The sequence below is a fragment of the Heloderma suspectum genome, chromosome 10 (assembly GCF_057233095.1).
Source record: "Heloderma suspectum isolate Gila_16-S chromosome 10, 16-S_ref, whole genome shotgun sequence".
NCBI lineage: Eukaryota > Metazoa > Chordata > Lepidosauria > Squamata > Helodermatidae > Heloderma > Heloderma suspectum.
In genome coordinates this window covers 16,854,071-16,872,410 of record NC_139467.1, presented here as the reverse complement: position 1 = coordinate 16,872,410, position 18,340 = coordinate 16,854,071, and the positions used below count along the sequence as shown (strand labels likewise).

Below are 18,340 nucleotides of genomic sequence, written 5' to 3'. Positions count from 1 at the left end.
GCTGCTTTGGGAAGTGAAGAACATGAAAAAAATATGAATTTAAAAATTTCTCTCAAGCAGCAATCCTATGATGTTGTGGATCTCCCTCTCCACCGCTGGAGAAGGAAGTCCTCCTTGGAAGAGCAACAGGCCCTCTCAGAAAGCGCCTACTAGTGGCTATGGAAAGGTACACTGCCATTGCTCCTCTACCATTGATACTCCCAGGATGAAAGGAAAAAATATTAAGGGTTATTCTGTGGATGTGGATCGCCGGAGGCTTTGGATCCAGCAGATCTAAAGTCCTCCCATTCCCTTGATATGCCCCTGGAATGGGGAAGGAGGAGGTATACCAGTCCTGGAGCTGGTGTACTTATTTTCCCTTCAGTCAATCACTTCCCCAACATGCACACACCGTCTGCCCTGCCAGTGTGAGCCCAACAGGACTTTGGACTTGGCAGTTAGTCTGCCTGCACTCTTTTCACTTCCCTCCCCAGAGGATTGTTCTGACAAGAAGTCATACATGACTTCTGAGTAAACTTACTTCTGAGTAAACCTGCACATAATTGCACTGCATGCAACCTGATTACCAACAAAAATGTCACCCAGGTATAACAACTTCCACATTAAGCCCATGCCTCATGAAACAGAGGCAAATGGAGATTGCATGTGACTAAGGACTTACTAGTCCATTTTTAAATGTTTTATTTATTTATTTATTTATTTATTTATTTATGACAGTTATATTCTGCTGAATATAATAAAATCCCTCAGCAGTTCACAATAAATAGTAAAATCACGTTAAAATACAACATTAGAAACACTACATTAAAAGTACTTCCAACTACAATAAAGAATAATTCAAGGAGCAGTGTAATGCAGTGGCATGATTAATTCAACAATGGCCCAGGGAAAGCCTGGGTGAACAATTGTGTTTTCCAGGAGGTATTTAAAAGATGCCACATTTTCTGCCTTCTGAACTGCAAGACAGAGGGTTTTCCAAAGGGTGGGTGCCACCACAGAGAAGGCCCACTGTTGGGGTACTGCATGGTTGTTGTTAAGAAAACACTAAATCAGGGGTGGGTAGAACGCCAATTTCCAGATGTTTTGGACTTTAACTCTCAGAAACTCCTGGAGGTATGGGCAGTGCCTGCCTCTGCTCTAAATATAAAGACACATTTTACATTTGATGCAAAGTTCCGCTCATTCGCCTTATCAACAGAACAGTTCATAATGTCCTGGCAAATTACCGGCATTTTCCTTGGATTGCAAGTGACAGTTTTCAGCCTCAGTCTAAAGGTCCTTTGGCAGCATATATACTGATAACATAGCAAGAAAACAGTATTCTGCAAGAAGAAGCTAAGCAGGGTCAGCCCTGGTTAGTACTTGGATGGGAGATCGCCTGGGAATCAGGCTTCCTGCACTGAGCAGGGGATTGGACTCGATGGTCTTGTAGGCCCCTCCCAACCCTATGATTCTATGTCTATATCTATCCACAAAGAAAGCTGGGAGGTTGAATCTTTTCATTTGTGTGTAGTAGGGGGAAAGTAGCGAGGGACACATCTGTCAATTTCACTTTTGGTCAATTTCTGATTTTTCTTATCTTAAATCCATTTTATCCTTTTTCCATATCAGTTTGCGTCTTCTTCTTTTTTAAAGTCAGCATGAAAATTGGTACACAATTTCATGCACAATTCACTTAATGTATGCATTTTTGTATTACATTTGCCTGCAAGCCATTCCCGCAATATGTTTTTGTATCTTGCCTCTTCCAATACACACTTCCCCATATAGATGCATTTTTATGCACATGTTCCCTGAACAAACACATTAATGCATTTATTTTCTTGGAGAACTGCATCACAAACTTTGGAGAAGACTGTGCAAGTATAACTGTGATTTGGTTTGCATATTGGTTCAGGAAGGATGAATGAGGACACTTTATATTAATGGAAGGTATTTCTCCTCCATCCATAGGAAAGATGCTACTGTTCGGTTTAAATCCCTGTGTATTCAACCATGTTTGCCACCACTTTTTTTCTTTTTCTTTTTCTGATAGGCTCCTCATCTTTAGAAGTGACATGGCAGGCAGATGTGCCATGATTCTCTCCATGCTGGGATGAGCTGTGCCTATTGAATTTGGCTGGTGTAGATGGGTGAGAATGTTGTTTGGGTCATCATTGGGTAAGGACTTACTAAAATTTGCAAATTTCTTCATACATGGGATGGAAAGAACTTGAGATTTATTTTTTTAAAAATGCGAATGGGTGAGAAAGTAAAAAAACAAAGTACTTTGACCTGGCTCTGTCCAGGTGAGCTCAGCAGTTCATAGAGGAAATTAATGGGGAAGAGAGAGCAGTGAGGAGAGGTGAGAATCTTCCATGAAGGGATTGAATGCTTTGCTGGGAGGTGCCAATCCTGCCTATCTCTGTTAAAGTATAATCCTATGGATGGTACAGCCAGAGCATGCAAGGTACTTGTTCCAGAGTGCTACTTTCACCTGAAGAAAGGAGGAGGTGATTCTGATCCTGGTGAGGTGATATGTCCATAGTTGTCTGGGGAAGGGGAAGGGGGTCTTTATTGTAATAGCTTGAAACCTGGTGAATATTGATTCTACATGAATGGAACTGGGGAAGAGACACGAGACGCAACTTTACCAATATTATTATCCTGCATTGGCAGGGCCAGCCCCACCATAAGGCAAAGTGAGGCAGCTGCCTTAGCCAGCAGATGCTGCAGGGAAGGGAGATCCATGAGCCTAAGCTGTGCCCCCTATGCTAGCCTGCTACTCTCAGGTATTGTGGACGGTGTAGTTGTGTTGACAGCATTGATTGAAGTAAGTTCAGCTGCTAATCCAGTGGGCATCTTGTTCTTGGATTGGACGGGGTGGGTAATATTTTGTCCATCTCAGGCAGTGAAATTTCTTGGGTCAGCCCCGTGCACTAGAGTTACACAAGAAAGCAAGGAGATAAGAATGTTTCTTCTTCTTCTCCTTCTCCTTCTCCTTCTCCTTCTCCTTCTCCTTCTTCTCCTTCTCCTTCTTCTTCTTCATCATCATTATCCTCCTCCTAATTTGTATAAAGCCTGTTTTGTTACAGAAAGTTGTTTTATTGTGTATGGTTTGATTTTGATTGTAGGCCACATTCAATATTTGGTAGAAAAGTGGGGTGCTGAAGACTGAGAAATAAATGCAAGTTTTATACACCAAAGGGTGCAATTCAGAGAAACCTAGAAATGGCCACCTGGATCAGACAAATGTAGTCCAATGTCGTATTTCTAACAGTTGCTAACCAGGTGATTCTGGGAACTTTGCAAGCACGAAGGCAACAGGACTCCCACTCCACACACACATTCCTGTTTTGCCACAGCACCTGGTATTTAAAGCCAGAATGGATCTAAAGAAAACAATTTTATTCAAACTTTATTTTAATAGGCATCCAACATATTCTATTTGTAGCACAAATCTAAACTGTATGATAGCCAATTTGGATCTTCTGAATCAGGCCTGATTTGCTTCGAACTGATTCAAAGCCAATGTGATTCACTTTGGATTCGGATCCGAATCAAGATTTAGATATTTGAATTATTCGCATTTACATTTTCCCATTGACTTGCATTGGAAAACAGAAATGACCATAACGTTTTCAGTTTTTATGATAAATACATGACATTTGGGGACCTGGCAAATTTCAGACATTTTGGCCCAGGAGTTTTTGTACTAGGCACAGGTAAAATTTGCTTTTTTTCAAGAAAATCTCTCAAAACAAAGAGCTATAATTCTTCAGTGCTTCCACAGAAGTGCATGAAATTTGGGCATCTGGCAGCCCCAATGGAGATGACAGAATCTGCCAATGTTCAGTCAGTTTGGCCCAGGAGTTTTTGTGCTAGCCATGCATAAAATTTCCTTTTCTCAGAAACTAAAGCAAAAAGTAAAAAACAAAACAAAACAACTATCAGCCACACAGAGGATTAGAGATCCTAATTGGAAGGTGTTTAAGTTGTCAATTAGGAGGTCACTATCCCTAATCTCTGGTGCAGGTTTTTTTGAACTGCAAAAGTACTTTCCTTTTGTCTGTCCTGAGTCTGCCACTGACCTGAGGCTCTCATTAAGGGAAGAAAGAAAAGTTAAACATCTCTTTGGCTGCAAAATGCAATAAACATTACCTGGAAAAGTCACACTGACTGAACTTAGTGAGGCTTTTTTATTAATTGCACTGCTGCACTTTCTGTACTCCATATCATATTATAACCCCCCCCCCCGTTATTTGCCTTTCTTCTGAATTAAATACCCCAAACACTGAAGCCTTTTATAGAGGAATTGTTCCAGCCCCTTGATCATTTTGACAACCCTCTTCCCCAGAAAGGGTAAGCAGAAGCAAACATTAAAAATACATATAGCCTAGCCTGATCATTCTTCTTATGGGCATTTGATGTACACGCAGGAAATAGGGATGGCGGAGAATTTCTCCATGAATCTCGGGGAGGCCAAATGCCAACGCATTCAGCCCCCCGAAATTGGCGGTGAAATTCTCCGCCCCCCCCCCGGGATGGGACTTACCTCCCTCCAACGTCCCTCTTGGCGGCGGCTCCCGGCGGCGGTTCGGCGGTGGCGGGGGCGGTGGCCGGTCTTCCGACTGGCTGCTGCCGCCGCCATTACAAAGTGAATTAAAAAAAAAAAACCCACACACCTGTGATAGGCTACGTAACAATTAACATAGCCTATCACGGCTGACTTTTGAGATCTAGCCGTGATAGGCTACGTTAATCATTACGTAGCCTATCACTTTTTTTTTTTTTTACTTTCCTTGTAATGGTGGTGGCAGCAGCTGGTCGAAAGACTGGCTGCCGCCCCCGCCCCTGACGAATACCCACCAAACCGCCGCTGGGACCCACCGCCGGGAGGGACATTCGTCAAAGGTAAGTCCCATCCTGGGGGGTGGCGGGGGGGTGGCGGAGAATTTCACCGCCGATTTCGGGGGGCCGAATGTGTTGGCACTCGGCCCCCCGAAGTTTCCGGGAGAAATTCTCCCCCATCCTTAACGTAGACTACCCGGGCCCAAATAAGGAATGCAAATGGCGGCGCCCATGGGCGCCGCCATTTGCTTATGAGCTTTTTTTTTTTTTTCAAAGTCACCCATGATAGGCTACATAATGATTTACATAGCCTATCACGACTGACTTTGGAAATCTAGCCGTGATAGGCTACGTAAATTGTTACATAGCCTATCACGGGTGTGTGTGTGTGTGTTTTAAATTCACTTTTTTATTTCGTGGCCGGGGAGACGGGGCGCTTCTCCCCAGCCTGAATTTTGGCCGGGCAAGGTGGGGCACCTCCCCCCCCGGCCTGAACTTCGGGGGGAGAACCGAAGCACCTCCCCCCCACCGCGAAGCAAGCTGCGGGACCAGGTAAGTGACTTTCGTACATCCCTAAACACAAGTGACAGTCAAAGTGTCTTGGAGCATCAGCAAAAGTGATGCTGCTTCACATTATGTGTGTTGTGTACTCGTTTGCCCCACGGTATATGTTGGACTTTATATTAGTCTACTGCTTTGGCCACACACTGTTTGCTTTTGCACAACAATGTGTATGGTAAGCTCACACAGTGTGTGAGTGCACGCACGCACACACACACACACACACACAACCAAAAGAAAAGCAGATAAGAAAGAAAGAAAGAAACTACCTACAAGCTAAGGGGTGAGGAGAAGGGAAATAACACTAAAGCCTAACAGAAGAGAAAAGGGGTGGGTTTTGTTTGTTTGTTTGTATTCTTTGGTTTTATATAAGAATAGGGAGAGTAGAAAAATGGGAAGGAAAGGAATCGAAACTGAGAAGGGCGAGGAACCAAAGAACCAACAGTACAAAGCAAGGAAACAAACTGCTGGGTTAAAAGTTCAGCCCTATTAGCCCTAGAGATGTCACCCTAATATGCAATATAAAATGCAAAAGTTTAAAACTACAGTACAAATGTAACACCAGAATAAAACATAGCAGTAATGAAGAGATTTAAAATACAATAACAGATTTAAAGCAACAGAACAGAATTCTACAATTCATACAGAGAATTTGCTGTTGTAATCCAACCTTAAACCTCTGATGATATTTCAGATCTTATATCCATTTCCCATTTCTGTTGATCTGCCTTTCTTGATCAATCTAAATTGGTGATAGGAATTATATCATTGGCTGAATATTATTTTAATTTGCTCTTAATTATCATACTTCATCTATATTTGGTCTTTAAGTACAGGGTGTTTCCTCAAGGCCTAGTAACAAAATGTCTGATCTGCAAATTTTGAAATGTGGGGATGAAAAAAAAAATATCATCAGTTATTTATGTACATATTTTAAGTTCACCATCTTTTAATATATATTAAAAGATTATATATCTTTATATATAATTATGTGTATGTTTATTTTATTTATTTATTTCATTTTTATACTGCCCAATAGCCGAAGTTTTGTTCTCCAATTCATCAGTTTAATAAATTGTAGTATGTAGAGAAAGGCCTGGGCTTATTTCTAAATCTGTCCCACATATTATGCGGGTGCAAGGATTCAGTTTTATAATATCCTGATGTGCTTTACTGCAATATCAAAGTGTATTCTTCAGGTGAGTTGAAATAGTATCTGGTTCCCAAAGGACTGACTTATCATAACTGAACCAATGTGTTAAATGTGAGACCGTGGCTGCCTCAGCACATCTTTTTATAACAGGAATGGAAATGCCTTCTACTTTTATTGATCTTATTACTGCCTCAAGCTACAATACTGTTGTCCCTGGGTAGGCAAGGAGGGCACAGTTCACATAGGCTGAGATGCTATAGGCCTCTGCACATGCACAGAAACCTGCACAGGCTGGTGACATCTGTTGGAGGCCTTTCTGCATGTGTAGTCTTGTAGCGGCCGCACAGCACAGTAGGCTGTCCCCTACCCCTTGGCCACTGGCTGGGCAAGGAGGGCACTCAGGAAGGGCAGTGCACACTCAGACACAAGCTGCAATGGATATGGAATTAGAGCTGTGCCGAAACTTGCTCCCACATTTTTTTGACCATTCTCGTTCAATTTGATAGAAGAGAAATTGCTTCCGAAAAGAAATTCAATGGTGAAGAAATTTTGGAGAAATTCTCATGGGCTGGGTTTGAGTTTCTTGACCTGACCTTACTCAGGAGGTGCCTGAGGAGTCAGTGCAAAAGTCCTGTTTTTCATTGTACCATCATCTCTCCAGCTGCCTGCCGCTGCTTCAGCTTCCTACACCTCACTTAAAGCCCGGCTTAAGGCACCATGAGGTAATTCCTCCCATGGGGCTTTTTCAGATCAGGATGTGCAGGCAGCCTGGGAGGCTACCTGTGATCAGGTTAGCTCAAAAACACCACAAAAATAAATTATAAAGCTTCCTGAATGTGGCAGAACAATAGAAGCCTCTTTCAGGGGGGAAGAAGAATTCAGGCAATTGGAGGACAGATTTTGGCAGAGCACAAACTCCACCTCATCTCTGGAGCTGGACACAACACTGCCCCCACCCGCATTGCAGTGGATGCAAACTGGGGGCCAGCTAGGGATGGTGTGGGTGCCCTTTTCTGTCTGCAAATCTTTTGGACCGCTGGTGCCCCCGCCCCCAAGCTGCGCCCCCCCAAGCTGCGTCCTCCGAGCACTCCCCTTCTTGCTGGCCCTCGGGGCTGCAGTCGAGCCCCCCCTGCGCTCAGTAAGCAGCCTGGAACTTACCCAGGCCTGTTCATCATTATCCTGATCGCCATGTTTTTAAAAAACATGGTGATCAGCAGCGCTTGCCCATAGACTTGTGGGCAAAATAGTGCTGTGAACCTAGAGTCTATGGGCGATTCACAGTGCCTTTTGCGTATAAGTCTATGTGGGCACAGTGATCAAGGAGACAGCTCGGAGGGTGCCCAGAGTACCCAACCTGGGATGTGTTCTAACATCCCTAGGGCCAGCCTGCCAAGACAATTCATGCTGTTGCAGCCTGAAACCCCCTGAAAACCCTTACTAAAAAGAAAGCTAAAAAGAAAGCAAGCCCTGCCAGTGGGGAGCCCGACTGAGAGAAACCATGGGGAATTTCTCCTCCCCTTGGAGAAATTCAGTGAAATTGTCCCCCATTTTTCTCTGCCCACAAGTAAGGTGGAGAATGTCAAGAGGCATTTTGCACACAGCTCTATATAGAATGACCTTATTGTCTCTCTTCCCCCAGGTTCATCCCAGTTGCGCTGAGCAGTCACAGACTTGACAGGTGGCCACAATGAATGCCACACAGATCGTTGCTGTGGTCTGCTCCTTCCTCAGTCTCTTGGAGCTTCTTATTTCCCTGGGCTCAGACTTCTGGGAAATAGCTGGCATAGGTCATAGTGGCCTGTGGAAAACGTGTGCTTTGAACACTTGTATTTCAATTGGGGTGGATGTTTCAGGTAAGATATTCACTGGAAGGGTTGCAGAGTGGTACTCAGGAGCACCTTGCCCCTTCAAGTGTGGGTTTCATTGACAATTACTCAGGGTCAACAAACACAACTGCTCCTGACAGCCAGGCAGGTAAACTTGCATGGGGAACCACACCAGGCACCAGTCTTTGTGTGTGTGTGTGTGTGAGGGAGAGAGAGAGGACTGAGTTCAGTTCTGGTACTGAAAAGGAATTCTTGGGCTGCACATGCACTCTGAGGCATCCGGGTCTAAGTACACAGAAGCTCTCCTATGCCACTTTTTTGCATCTGACTCTGGTTGGTGTAAAAAAACAAAACAAATTAGATCCATCAGCCCTGACGTTTGCCCACCCCAGTGTGTGTGTGTGTGTGTGTGTGTATGGGGTTGTTATCATGGTTGATATAATACTAACAAGTCCATAAAAGTTATTAGTGGACAAGGGTATCTGTTAACAATCTGGCCTGGGTTACTTAGGGACCTCCTTCTCTCATACCATCTGTGCTCAGGTGATTGGGAAAGGCTTTCAGCTGCCTCTCCTACTTCAACTGGGTGGGATGGATAGGTCTGGAAACTTGGAATCTTGCAGCCTGAACACTAGGCACAGCCTTTCAGATCCCCCACTGAAGCAGGAGATAAGGCAGCCATGGCCTCTCCTGCCCATTTCCTGCCTGGTCTTGTCATCCTTCCCCCCACCTCCTCACTTGTTTACTTGGACTTCCAAAAGTCCCTCAGCAAAGACTCCTGAGAAAACTTAGCAGTCATGGAATAAGAGGACAGATCCTCTTATGGATCATTAACTAGTTTAAGAACAGAAAGCAGAAAGTAGGAATAAATGGTAAGTTCTCCCAATGGAGGGAAGTAAACAGTGGGGTCCCACAGGGATCTATATTAGGACCTATGCATTTCAACCTGTTCATAAATGATCTGGAATTAGGAGTGAGCAGTGAAGTGGCCAAGTTTGCTGATGACACCAAATTATTTAGGGTGGTTAAAACAAAAGGGATTGTGAAGGGCTCCAAAAGGATCTCTCCAAACTGGGAAGATGGGCATCTAAATGGCAAATGCAGTTCAATGTAAGCAAGTGTAAAGTGATTCACATTGGGGCAAAAAATCCCAACTGCAAGTATACCCTGATGAGATCTGAGCTAGCGGTGACCAGCCAGGAAAGAGATCTTGGGGTTATAGTGGACATCTCAATGAAGATGTCAACCGAGTGTGCAGCTGCTGTAAAAAAGGCAAAGTCCATGTTAGGCATAATTGGAAAAGGAATTAAGAATAAAACTGCCAATATCATACTGCCCTTATACAAATCTATGGTGTGGCCACACTTTGAATCCTGTGTACAGTTCTGGTCACCACACCTAAAAAAAGATATTGTAGAGCTGGAAAAAGTGCAGAAAAGGGCAACTAAAATTATCAAGGGGCTGGAGCATCTCCCGTATGACAGAAGGTTACAACAGCTGGGATTGCTGAGCTTGGAAAAAAGGAGGCTAAGGGGAGATATAATAGAGGTGCACAAAATTATGCATGGTGTGGAGAATGAGAATAGGGAGACTTTTTTCTCCCTCTCTCAAAATATTAGAACCCAGGGTCATCCTATGAAGCTGATTGGTGGAAGATTCAGGACAGACAACAGGAAGTACTTTTTCACACAGTGCATAGTTGAACTATGGAACTTGCTACCACAGGGTGTAGTGGTGGCCACCAATTTGGATGGCTTTAAAAGGGGGTTGGACAGATTCTTGGAGGAAAAGGATATCAGTGGCTACTGGTCCTGATGGCTATATGTTACCATTAGTACCAGAGGCAGTGAGCCTATGTACACCAGTGGCTGGGGAACATGGGTGGGAGGGTGCTGTTGCGCTCATGCCCTGCTTGTGGGTTCCTGGTTGACAGCTGGCTGCCCACTGTGTGAACAGAATGCTGGACTAGATGGACCTCTGGTCTGACCCAGGAAGGCTCTTCTTATGTTCTTATGTTCTCACTTGCTCTGTAGCATACCTTGCCACAGCAGGTGAGGAGCATGTGGATGCTGCACTCTGGACTGAAAGTCTGGATGAATGATGGCTGTCCTGGCTCCAGCTTTGGTGGCTATGTTTGGCATCCAAATGGCCAACTGCGAGTCAAGTGACTGAGATAATGTTGCATTATAGGGAGTGGCTAGACACTCCATAACTATTTGCAAGGAGGTGTGGGTGATGCAATCCCACAGGGTGAACCCATTGGTACTGGATCCTAATGACAATTATCATTCACTCTATTTCTGATGTTCAGTTGTAAGTGCCAATCCTTATCGTAGCACAGTAAACTTGCTTTGGATGACCTTGCATAATTAGGCAGGGATTCAGTCTAGGATGCAAGTATTTCATGATTCCTGTGCAATGCTATTGTTCAACACCACTGATGTATTGAACCCCCCCCCCCTTTCTCCTTTGGCTCTCTATAGATGCACTGAATGCTGTTCGAGCTTTCATGTTGATGGGAATGATCGCCAGTGTCATTGCTTGTGTTGCTATTTGTGCCACATTTTTTCTGTCTCAAGTGGGTTCCATCTCCCTGGCCATGATCGCAGCTGTAGCCAACTCTGTAGCAGGTATAATGCGGTAATAAGCATAATGGAGTAATGCACATTGACTTCCACAGCCAATTCCAGTTCTCAAGTCCCCTACCTCCAAGCCATAATTTGCATTTGAAAATTCCCAGACCCTACGCCAAAAAGATTTGAGCTGAAAGGACTCCACACACACTCAAAATCTGGACATGCTGAACATTTCCAAATTTCAGTTCTGAAATGCAACTTTAATGCTCTCCTAGATGTTCTGAATGAAATTGTTTCATCTGAGGGCCAAGCTACACATGACATTGAATGTATCATTTGCAGTTTTGGGATTCATCTTGTGTTAGGGATGTACCAAAGTCACTTACCTGTTCGCGGATTATATTGATGGTGGGGGGGGGGAGGCACCAGGAAGGCGCTCTGTTCCTCCCCCCTGGAATCCTCCATGGTCGGCTGTGCTCTGCGGCAGCTCTGCAGACCAGCCGGCCAGGCCCAGCCAGGCCAGATCTGTCCGCAGCTGGATTTCCGGCCGCAGAGGGCTCTGGGGAAAAAACCAAACAAACAAACCGCGTATGCAAATGGCGGCGGCTATGGCCGCCACCATTTGTGTTCCTTATTTTTGCCCTCTTAATCTACGTAAATATTTACGTAGACTATGACGGCGAAAATAAAGGGGAACGCAAATAGCGTAGTGGGCGCTATTTGCGTCCCTTTTTGATTCCCCGTGTTAGCCTTCGTCAATATTTACGTAGGCTAAAACGGCGAATCAAAAAGGGACACAAATAGCGCCCGCTACGCTATTTGCGTTCCCCTTTATTTTCGCCGTCATTGTCTACGTAAATATTTACGTAGATTAAGAGGGCAAAAATAAGGAACGCAAATGGCGGCAGCCATAGCCGCCGCCATTTGCGTACGCGGTTTTTTTTTTTAACCCACCCAGCCATGATAGGCTACGTAAAGATTTACGTAGCCTATCACGACGTGTTTTTTTTTAAAACCTAGTCATGATAGGCTACGTAAATCTTTACGTAGCCTATCACGTCTTTCTTTTTTTCTTTTTTCTTTTTTTTACAAGAGTGGAAATGGCAGCGGCGGCAGCCGGTCGGAAGACCAGCCATCACAGGTGCCGCTGCCGCTGCCCAGAAGATCTGCCCCAGGTGAGTCTCATCCTGGGGGGGATCCGCGGGGGGGGGCAGGGGGGGCAGGCCGTTCTGCCATGGAGTTCGGGGGGCCGAATGCACTGGCATTCGGCCTCACCGTGATCTGTGGCGGAATTCTCTGCCATCCCTATCTTGTGTTAGCTGAAAATAGAAGCACAGGGAGATAATATAATTGGGACCAGAGCACATGGTGTGGGAGGAGGGGGGAGTTACCCCTGGCCTCCTACACCACTGTTGTATCTTGCCATCTTCCTGAAATGATAACCATGGAACTTGAGGAAACAAAGGAGGAGGGTCATGATACTAATCTTAGTGGTTGCAAGGGTCAGGGAAAGTCAGAAGACGCCAGTAGTCCTCCAGAGACCACTACTAGGTGTGATGCTCAATGTGAGGCAGCTGAGGCTTTAGAAGAAGAGTAGCACCTGGACTGGTCCCATCCCCCTGCTTCTTTCTTTCTTTCTTTCTTTCTTTCTTTCTTTCTTTCTTTCTTTCTTTCTGTGCTCTCTGCAGGCCAGCTCCTCTGCTACCCTGACCTTCCTGATCACTGAAGGAAGGAATTGCCCTTTATGACAGTCTAGAACAGCCATAGTCCGAATATTCTCCCAAAGCTGGTATTCGGCACAGGAGGAAATCTTCCTTTGGAGCTAATTGAGACTTCCCTCCTGCACCAAACAGCAGATGCATGTGTGTGGGTGGTGGGGATTTATGTCAGGATCACAGTGTGGGAGGAGAGGGTTAACCCTCCTTCCCATGTGCCATGGTCCTGATCCCATTCTCCCCATGACTTCTGTTTTCAGTTACATTCAAGTGACTTAGTGGCGTAGGTGAGACAGCTATGAAAATGGCTAATGCCATGCTAGGGATCATAAGCTAAAGGGCTGAAAATAAAATTGCCAGTATCAAAATGCCTTTATACAAATCTATGGTGCAGTTGCACTTGGGATAATGTATACAGTCATGGTTGCTTCCCCCCACCCCCGGATATTGTTAAGAAAAGGGATACCAAAATTATCAGGAGACTGGAACAACTCCCCTAAGTGAAACTGTTGCAATGTTTGGGGATATATAGTCTAGAAAAATGGCAGGTAAATGTTTGGTGTATAAAATTATGTGTTGTGTGGAGAAAACATACAGGGAGTCCTTTTTTCTCCCTCTCTAATCATCCTAGAACCTGGGATCATGCAATGAAGCTGAGGGATGGGATTCAGGAGAGATAAAAGGAAGGACTTCTTCACACAACACATAGTTAAACTATGGAATTCACTACCACAAGATGTGCTGATAGCCTCCAACTTAAATGGCTTTCAAGAGGCATTGGAGAGACTAATGGAGGAGAAGGCCATCAATAACTCCGAGCCATGTCTTACTTGTGGGCTTCTCAGGGGCACCTGTTTGGTCCCTCTGGAAAACAGGATGCTGGATTGATAGGCCTTGGTCTGATCTTATGTTCTAAGGCAGGGTGGAGAATCTTTTTCAGATCAAGGACTGGATTACAACTTGGGAAACCTCTCAGGGGCTGCATGCCAGCAGGGGGCACGGCCTCCCCATTCTCTCACACACCATTCACATACGCCCTCACCCTTGTATACATGCACCCAGTCCTTCCTCATTAGTTGGTCCATAAGAGCTTTCCTTTCCTTAATACTGAGCAAGGGAGCCTCTCTGAGCCCTGAGCAGGGAAAGATTTCTCATGTCAGATCAGCAGAGAGTTGGAGATAAGAGCTAAAGCCTGGGGAAGAAGCTGAAGGGTCAGATAGGGAACCCTCATGGAAGGTTCCCCAGCCAGAGATTCTCCATGACTGTTCTAGGGGAGGTACATGTTGACACCATTTTTTTTATTTGTTTACAGGTGTTTTTACCATGATTGCCATGGCTGTTTTTTCAGGAGTGTTTACGGCAAATGGATGGTCTTCTGGCTTGGGCTGGGCATCCGTTCCTCTCTTCCTTATAAGTAGTAAGTATTTGCAGAATATGAATAGTTCCACCCATGGGGGGGTGGGCTGGGGGGTGGGACAGACACTGAAAAGGCCCTTCTTCATGTAGCCACCTGCCTTGATTCATTTTGTGGGGGCACCTGGAAGAAGGTCTTGGATGATGACCTTACGGTAGGTAGATATGGGAGAAGACTCTCCTTCAGGCAGCCTGGCCCCAAGCCTTTTAGGGCTTTTAATGGTTAAATCTAGGGGTGCGCATCAGATTTGGATGAAACCTGAAGCCCAAGCAGAATCATGCCACTTCAGTCCAGTTTTGTTGCTTCCCAAAGAGAAGTGGGCTTCCCTCCAAATGCGACAGAACCAGAGCATTAACAAATCATGTTTCAGAGATTGTGGAGACTTGTTTCATGTCTCCTACAAATCAATTTCATGTCTCTGAAACACTGAGTGAAGGAAGAGGAAGGGAGGGAATGCATTTGAGTGACTGATAGGTTCACCTTCTGAGCCTAGGACATGTTTTACCAGGGACTCCAATCACCTGTGGTGAAGACTGAATTCTATCGAGTGTTTCAATATCTTCTATTTCTCTGCTTGGAAGTAGGAAGTGAACTGAAAGAATGTTTTCCTGTGTGTTGGGGTGGGATGGGGCCACCTGGCCTCAAGTTTTGTTTGTTCGTGGTTCTTTCTGCTTTCACACAATACTTATCTCAGACTTTTTCCAGCAAAATCTTTTCGAGATACTCTACTTTGATATCTTAGTCCTTCTCTGTTGACTTGTCTGTTGAGTTGTCTGTCTGTGAGTGAGACTGCATTTGTGTAGCAAATACAGGCAGCAAACCTGTTTCCCCCTCCAGTAGTTAGGAAAAATAAATTAAATAATTTGAATTTATTTCCTTCTTGTAGTCCTGAAGTTGTGTGTGTGTGTGTGTGTGTGTGTGTGAGAGAGAGAGAGAGAGAGAGAGAGAGAGAGAGAGATTATTCCCCTATTTTTGTCTGTGTCTCTTGCTTTGCTTTTTGACCAGGAAGTTTGCCAGCACTGTACCTCAGTGTAGTTCTTTCTCCCTATTTAACTTTGGTTTTATTTGTTTTGTTTGTTGGGTTCAATTTTGGTTCCAGTCTCATTTTGTTCTGTTATTTCTCAGTACATTTTGGGTTACATATGCTTTCCTTTATTAAACATTCTTCCAACGCCACCATGATCCACAAAGGGAAAACATTAAACTGGTTTTCAAGCATCTATCCTGCTGAAACTTTGCCAGTTTCTTGCCTGGGGACATCTCTGTGACATGAACAATTTTCAAAACGTTTCCCAAAAACCATGCAGAAGAGGGACAGAGAAGCATAGATCCCCTCCAATTGAGGATTCCCTCTCTTCATGAACAACTGCACCTATCCTTCTGAAACTATGCAGGGTTTTTGTTTTTTTTTTACTTAAGGAGACCTATAGTCAGTCTGTCATTTTCAGAACAACAGATCACAAGAAACATAAGAAGATATGTATCTGAGGCACAAAATCTCAATTTTTCAAACCTCTACTTGGGTTTGATACAGAATCAGAGTGGATTGACTCCAGATTGGTCCACAATGAATTTGGCTATTTTCTGAAGTGTCTTGAACCCTTGTTTCTCTGACCTTAGGAATGGCCATCATGGGGAAACCTAGGCCTTTTTAAACTTGCCAGATTTCCCCGTTGACCCCAGCTTGGCTTGGATTTATGAGCCAAGCCATGGGCTTCTTCTTGGAATCCGGGAACTTCTCTCAGATCTTTTTTTTCTTAAAGTGACATCTACACAAATTTACAGCTGAAATTCACATAATGTGTGCCAATTTTGGCTGGAATGTGTACAAATTGTGGCTGTAATATGCTGAATTTGTGCAAATTGCACTTTCTGTTTGTGAAATTGTGGGCACAATTTGTTCAAATCAAGCATATCATGGCAGGAATTTGCACAAATTATGCTAATATTGCTTACATTTGTACTAGTTACACAAATTGCAGCTGCCATTTGCATAACTACTGGTTTAAGAAAACAAAACAAACACACAAATAACCTGAAAATCCACAAGCTGGCCCGACTTGATTTGCATTGAATCGGGACAGCTTGCAGGTAAGAAAGTCAAAGTCCAGGGGGCTGAGCTGCTAAAAGCTTGGTGAACTTTACCCCCTGGATAGATTCCTCCAACATCCCTATCTGATCTTGCTCTATGACTGAACCTTTGGACTTCTTCCTGATTCTGTTTCTTGGACTCCATTTGTATCTGTCTGCTTATCTGTGTTTAGACCTCCACTGTACCTTGGACCTCTCTCTCTCTCTCTCTCTCTCTCTCTGAACTCTTTTTCTTGCCTATAATACTGTGCCTTTGACCAATGCCTATTTATTCACTTGCCATTGGATTTGCCTTTCAATTGCCTCAGTGCTGAGTCTGACCCAGCCTAAGCAGGGCAGCCATTTAACCAGACAGATGAACCACCCACAATCATGTCCACTGGGGGGCGGGCAGGGTGGGAGAGATAGAGATTGAGATTGAGAGAGATTTGAGTCTCAGTTTATTGGCCTACATCCAGTCCACTGCCTGGCTGAGTTGCATTCAACTTGCCCTGGAGGGGATTGCAGGCCCCCTGAAAGATCAGGCTTGCAGCTTCAGGGTGTTCCTGGATTCATCACTGTCACTTGAGTCCCAGGTGTCAAGGGCTCCTTGGAGGGCTCTCTCAGTCTAATCCAGTAGCCAAGTCCAGACACAGACAAAGGGATTCCTTTCAAAGCTTTATTCTTCTTTTACAACTTAACAGCTATACCGTTTGCAACTAGATCTGAGCACCACAGTACCTATGCCCTAAGTTGGAACAGTTGGTCCCCGTTTGAAAGGGAATTACTGGCAGACCCCTGAACTTAAGGACTAGGGAGGGTCCCTCCCCTTTTCCCTTGGAGCCTCTGGGTGCAGCTGTTGTTTGCGCGCCAACCGGGCACTACACCTCCTTTCTGCGCCCTCCATTTGGCGCCGCTCTCTGCGTCGGCGTCGCGCATCCACCAAGTCTGCTTCCCGCGCTCTGTCACTCCCAGGACTGCTATCTAATCTAGGAATGCTGGTGGGAGGAATCTCCGTCAGCTGTGGGCCCTGAGAAAGAGGAGCACGCTCCTCTCCCAGGAGCGACTGCTCTTCCTCAGAATCAGAACTACTCTGGGATTCTATGGGCTCAGTGTCCACCCTGACACCAGGTGGTTTTGGTTCTGGTGCTGGTGCTCCATCATGCTGCTGATGTTTTATTCTGCTTCACCTATTGCCCACTTAATCCATATCTTTTCTCTCCGGACAGGTGGCATTCCTTACACATTACAACTGGACACATCAACATGAGCAGAGGGAAAAGATGCTGCTGCCTTTTGAGATGACATCAGGAGCTATATGTGAGGGCAGAAATAGAGGCCACACTGAAGCACAGTGGACTTGGGAGTATATTCCTACACTTAAAAGGCAGCCTGATTATGAGCACAGAGGGATGGACTTGGATGTAGAATCAGGAGGCCTGGTTGTTCTCCCAGACTTCCTGGTCCTCTCTCATCTGGATCCTTTGCTCATTTGCTCTGGGTTCCTCCATCCCCCATCTAAAGCAGGGGTGGGAATGTGTGACTCTCTGGATGTTGTTGGACTACAGTTTCCATCAGCCCTCACCAGTATAGCCAATGGTGAAGGATAATGGGAGTTGCAGTCTACTAACACCCAGAAGGCCACATGTTAGCCAGCCCTGATAAGAAGCCCACTCATTATTTGGGGAAGGCCCTCTTTCTTGAAGAGTTTATTGAAGGCATTTGAATTGGACCCAAATATGACTTCTTTTGGCCAGAGGTGAGCTCTGAAAATGGTCTCCAGTTTGGCAAATATAATTCCCAGCCAATTCTGTATTGTCTGTCCTTTACTTTAAGAATAATCTTCTGTGACTTACTTGATGAAGCACTTTACCTTACGAGGCCAGATTTCACACACTACACAAAGGCAAACCCAGATTTGTCCTTGCGTGCATGTTCACTCAACACAGAGCCAGCCAGGCTCCCTGATGTCTGTACTTCTATGCTGCGCGTCAGAGATGGAGAACCTCTTTCAGTCCGTGGGCCGAATTCAGTTTTGGAGAAGCTCTTGGTGGCTGCGTTCAAGTGATGGTGGGGACAAAAAGCACCATATTTTTCTATATTTTAGTTCAGAGCTCCTAAGCCTTAGGAGAGGCATTTCAGCCTTCTAGAGTGGCAGATAAGATGCACAGAAGCCAAGAAACCACCAAACCAAC

The 18,340-nt window shown here is 45.0% G+C and overlaps 1 protein-coding gene across 11 annotated transcripts; it reads left to right on the top strand.

Moving 5' to 3' along the window:
* Positions 1 to 1,316: 1,316 nt before the first annotated feature.
* LOC146337829 (uncharacterized) lies at positions 1,317 to 17,999 on the top strand. 11 transcript variants are annotated; one of them, XM_084815335.1, is made up of 7 exons: positions 1,317 to 1,354; positions 2,036 to 2,160; positions 2,659 to 2,771; positions 8,184 to 8,397; positions 10,854 to 11,000; positions 13,974 to 14,078; positions 17,375 to 17,998. In XM_084815335.1, the coding sequence occupies exons 4-7, from the start codon at positions 8,232 to 8,234 to the stop codon at positions 17,413 to 17,415; spliced, it is 459 nt and encodes a 152-aa protein (XP_084671461.1). In that variant the 5' UTR covers positions 1,317 to 1,354; positions 2,036 to 2,160; positions 2,659 to 2,771; positions 8,184 to 8,231; the 3' UTR covers positions 17,416 to 17,998. The 11 variants fall into 11 exon arrangements, with proteins under 11 accessions (XP_084671461.1, XP_084671460.1, XP_084671456.1 ...); XM_084815334.1 differs by lacking the exon at positions 2,659 to 2,771 and having other exon boundaries at positions 1,318 to 1,354; positions 17,375 to 17,997; XM_084815330.1 differs by lacking the exon at positions 1,317 to 1,354 and having other exon boundaries at positions 2,043 to 2,160; positions 2,659 to 2,812; positions 17,375 to 17,997.
* Positions 18,000 to 18,340: the final 341 nt, after the last annotated feature.

What these genes read in the sequence shown, in the direction of transcription:
- LOC146337829 (XM_084815326.1), top strand. Translation starts at nt 8,232, where the DNA reads ATGAATGCCACACAGATCGTTGCTGTGGTCTGCTCCTTCCTCAGTCTC. An exon ending in AATTGGGGTGGATGTTTCAG is followed by an intron (nt 8,398 to 10,853) that starts GTAAGATATTCA and finishes GGCTCTCTATAG; the next exon opens with ATGCACTGAATGCTGTTCGA. An exon ending in TGTAGCCAACTCTGTAGCAG is followed by an intron (nt 11,001 to 13,973) that starts GTATAATGCGGT and finishes ATTTGTTTACAG; the next exon opens with GTGTTTTTACCATGATTGCC.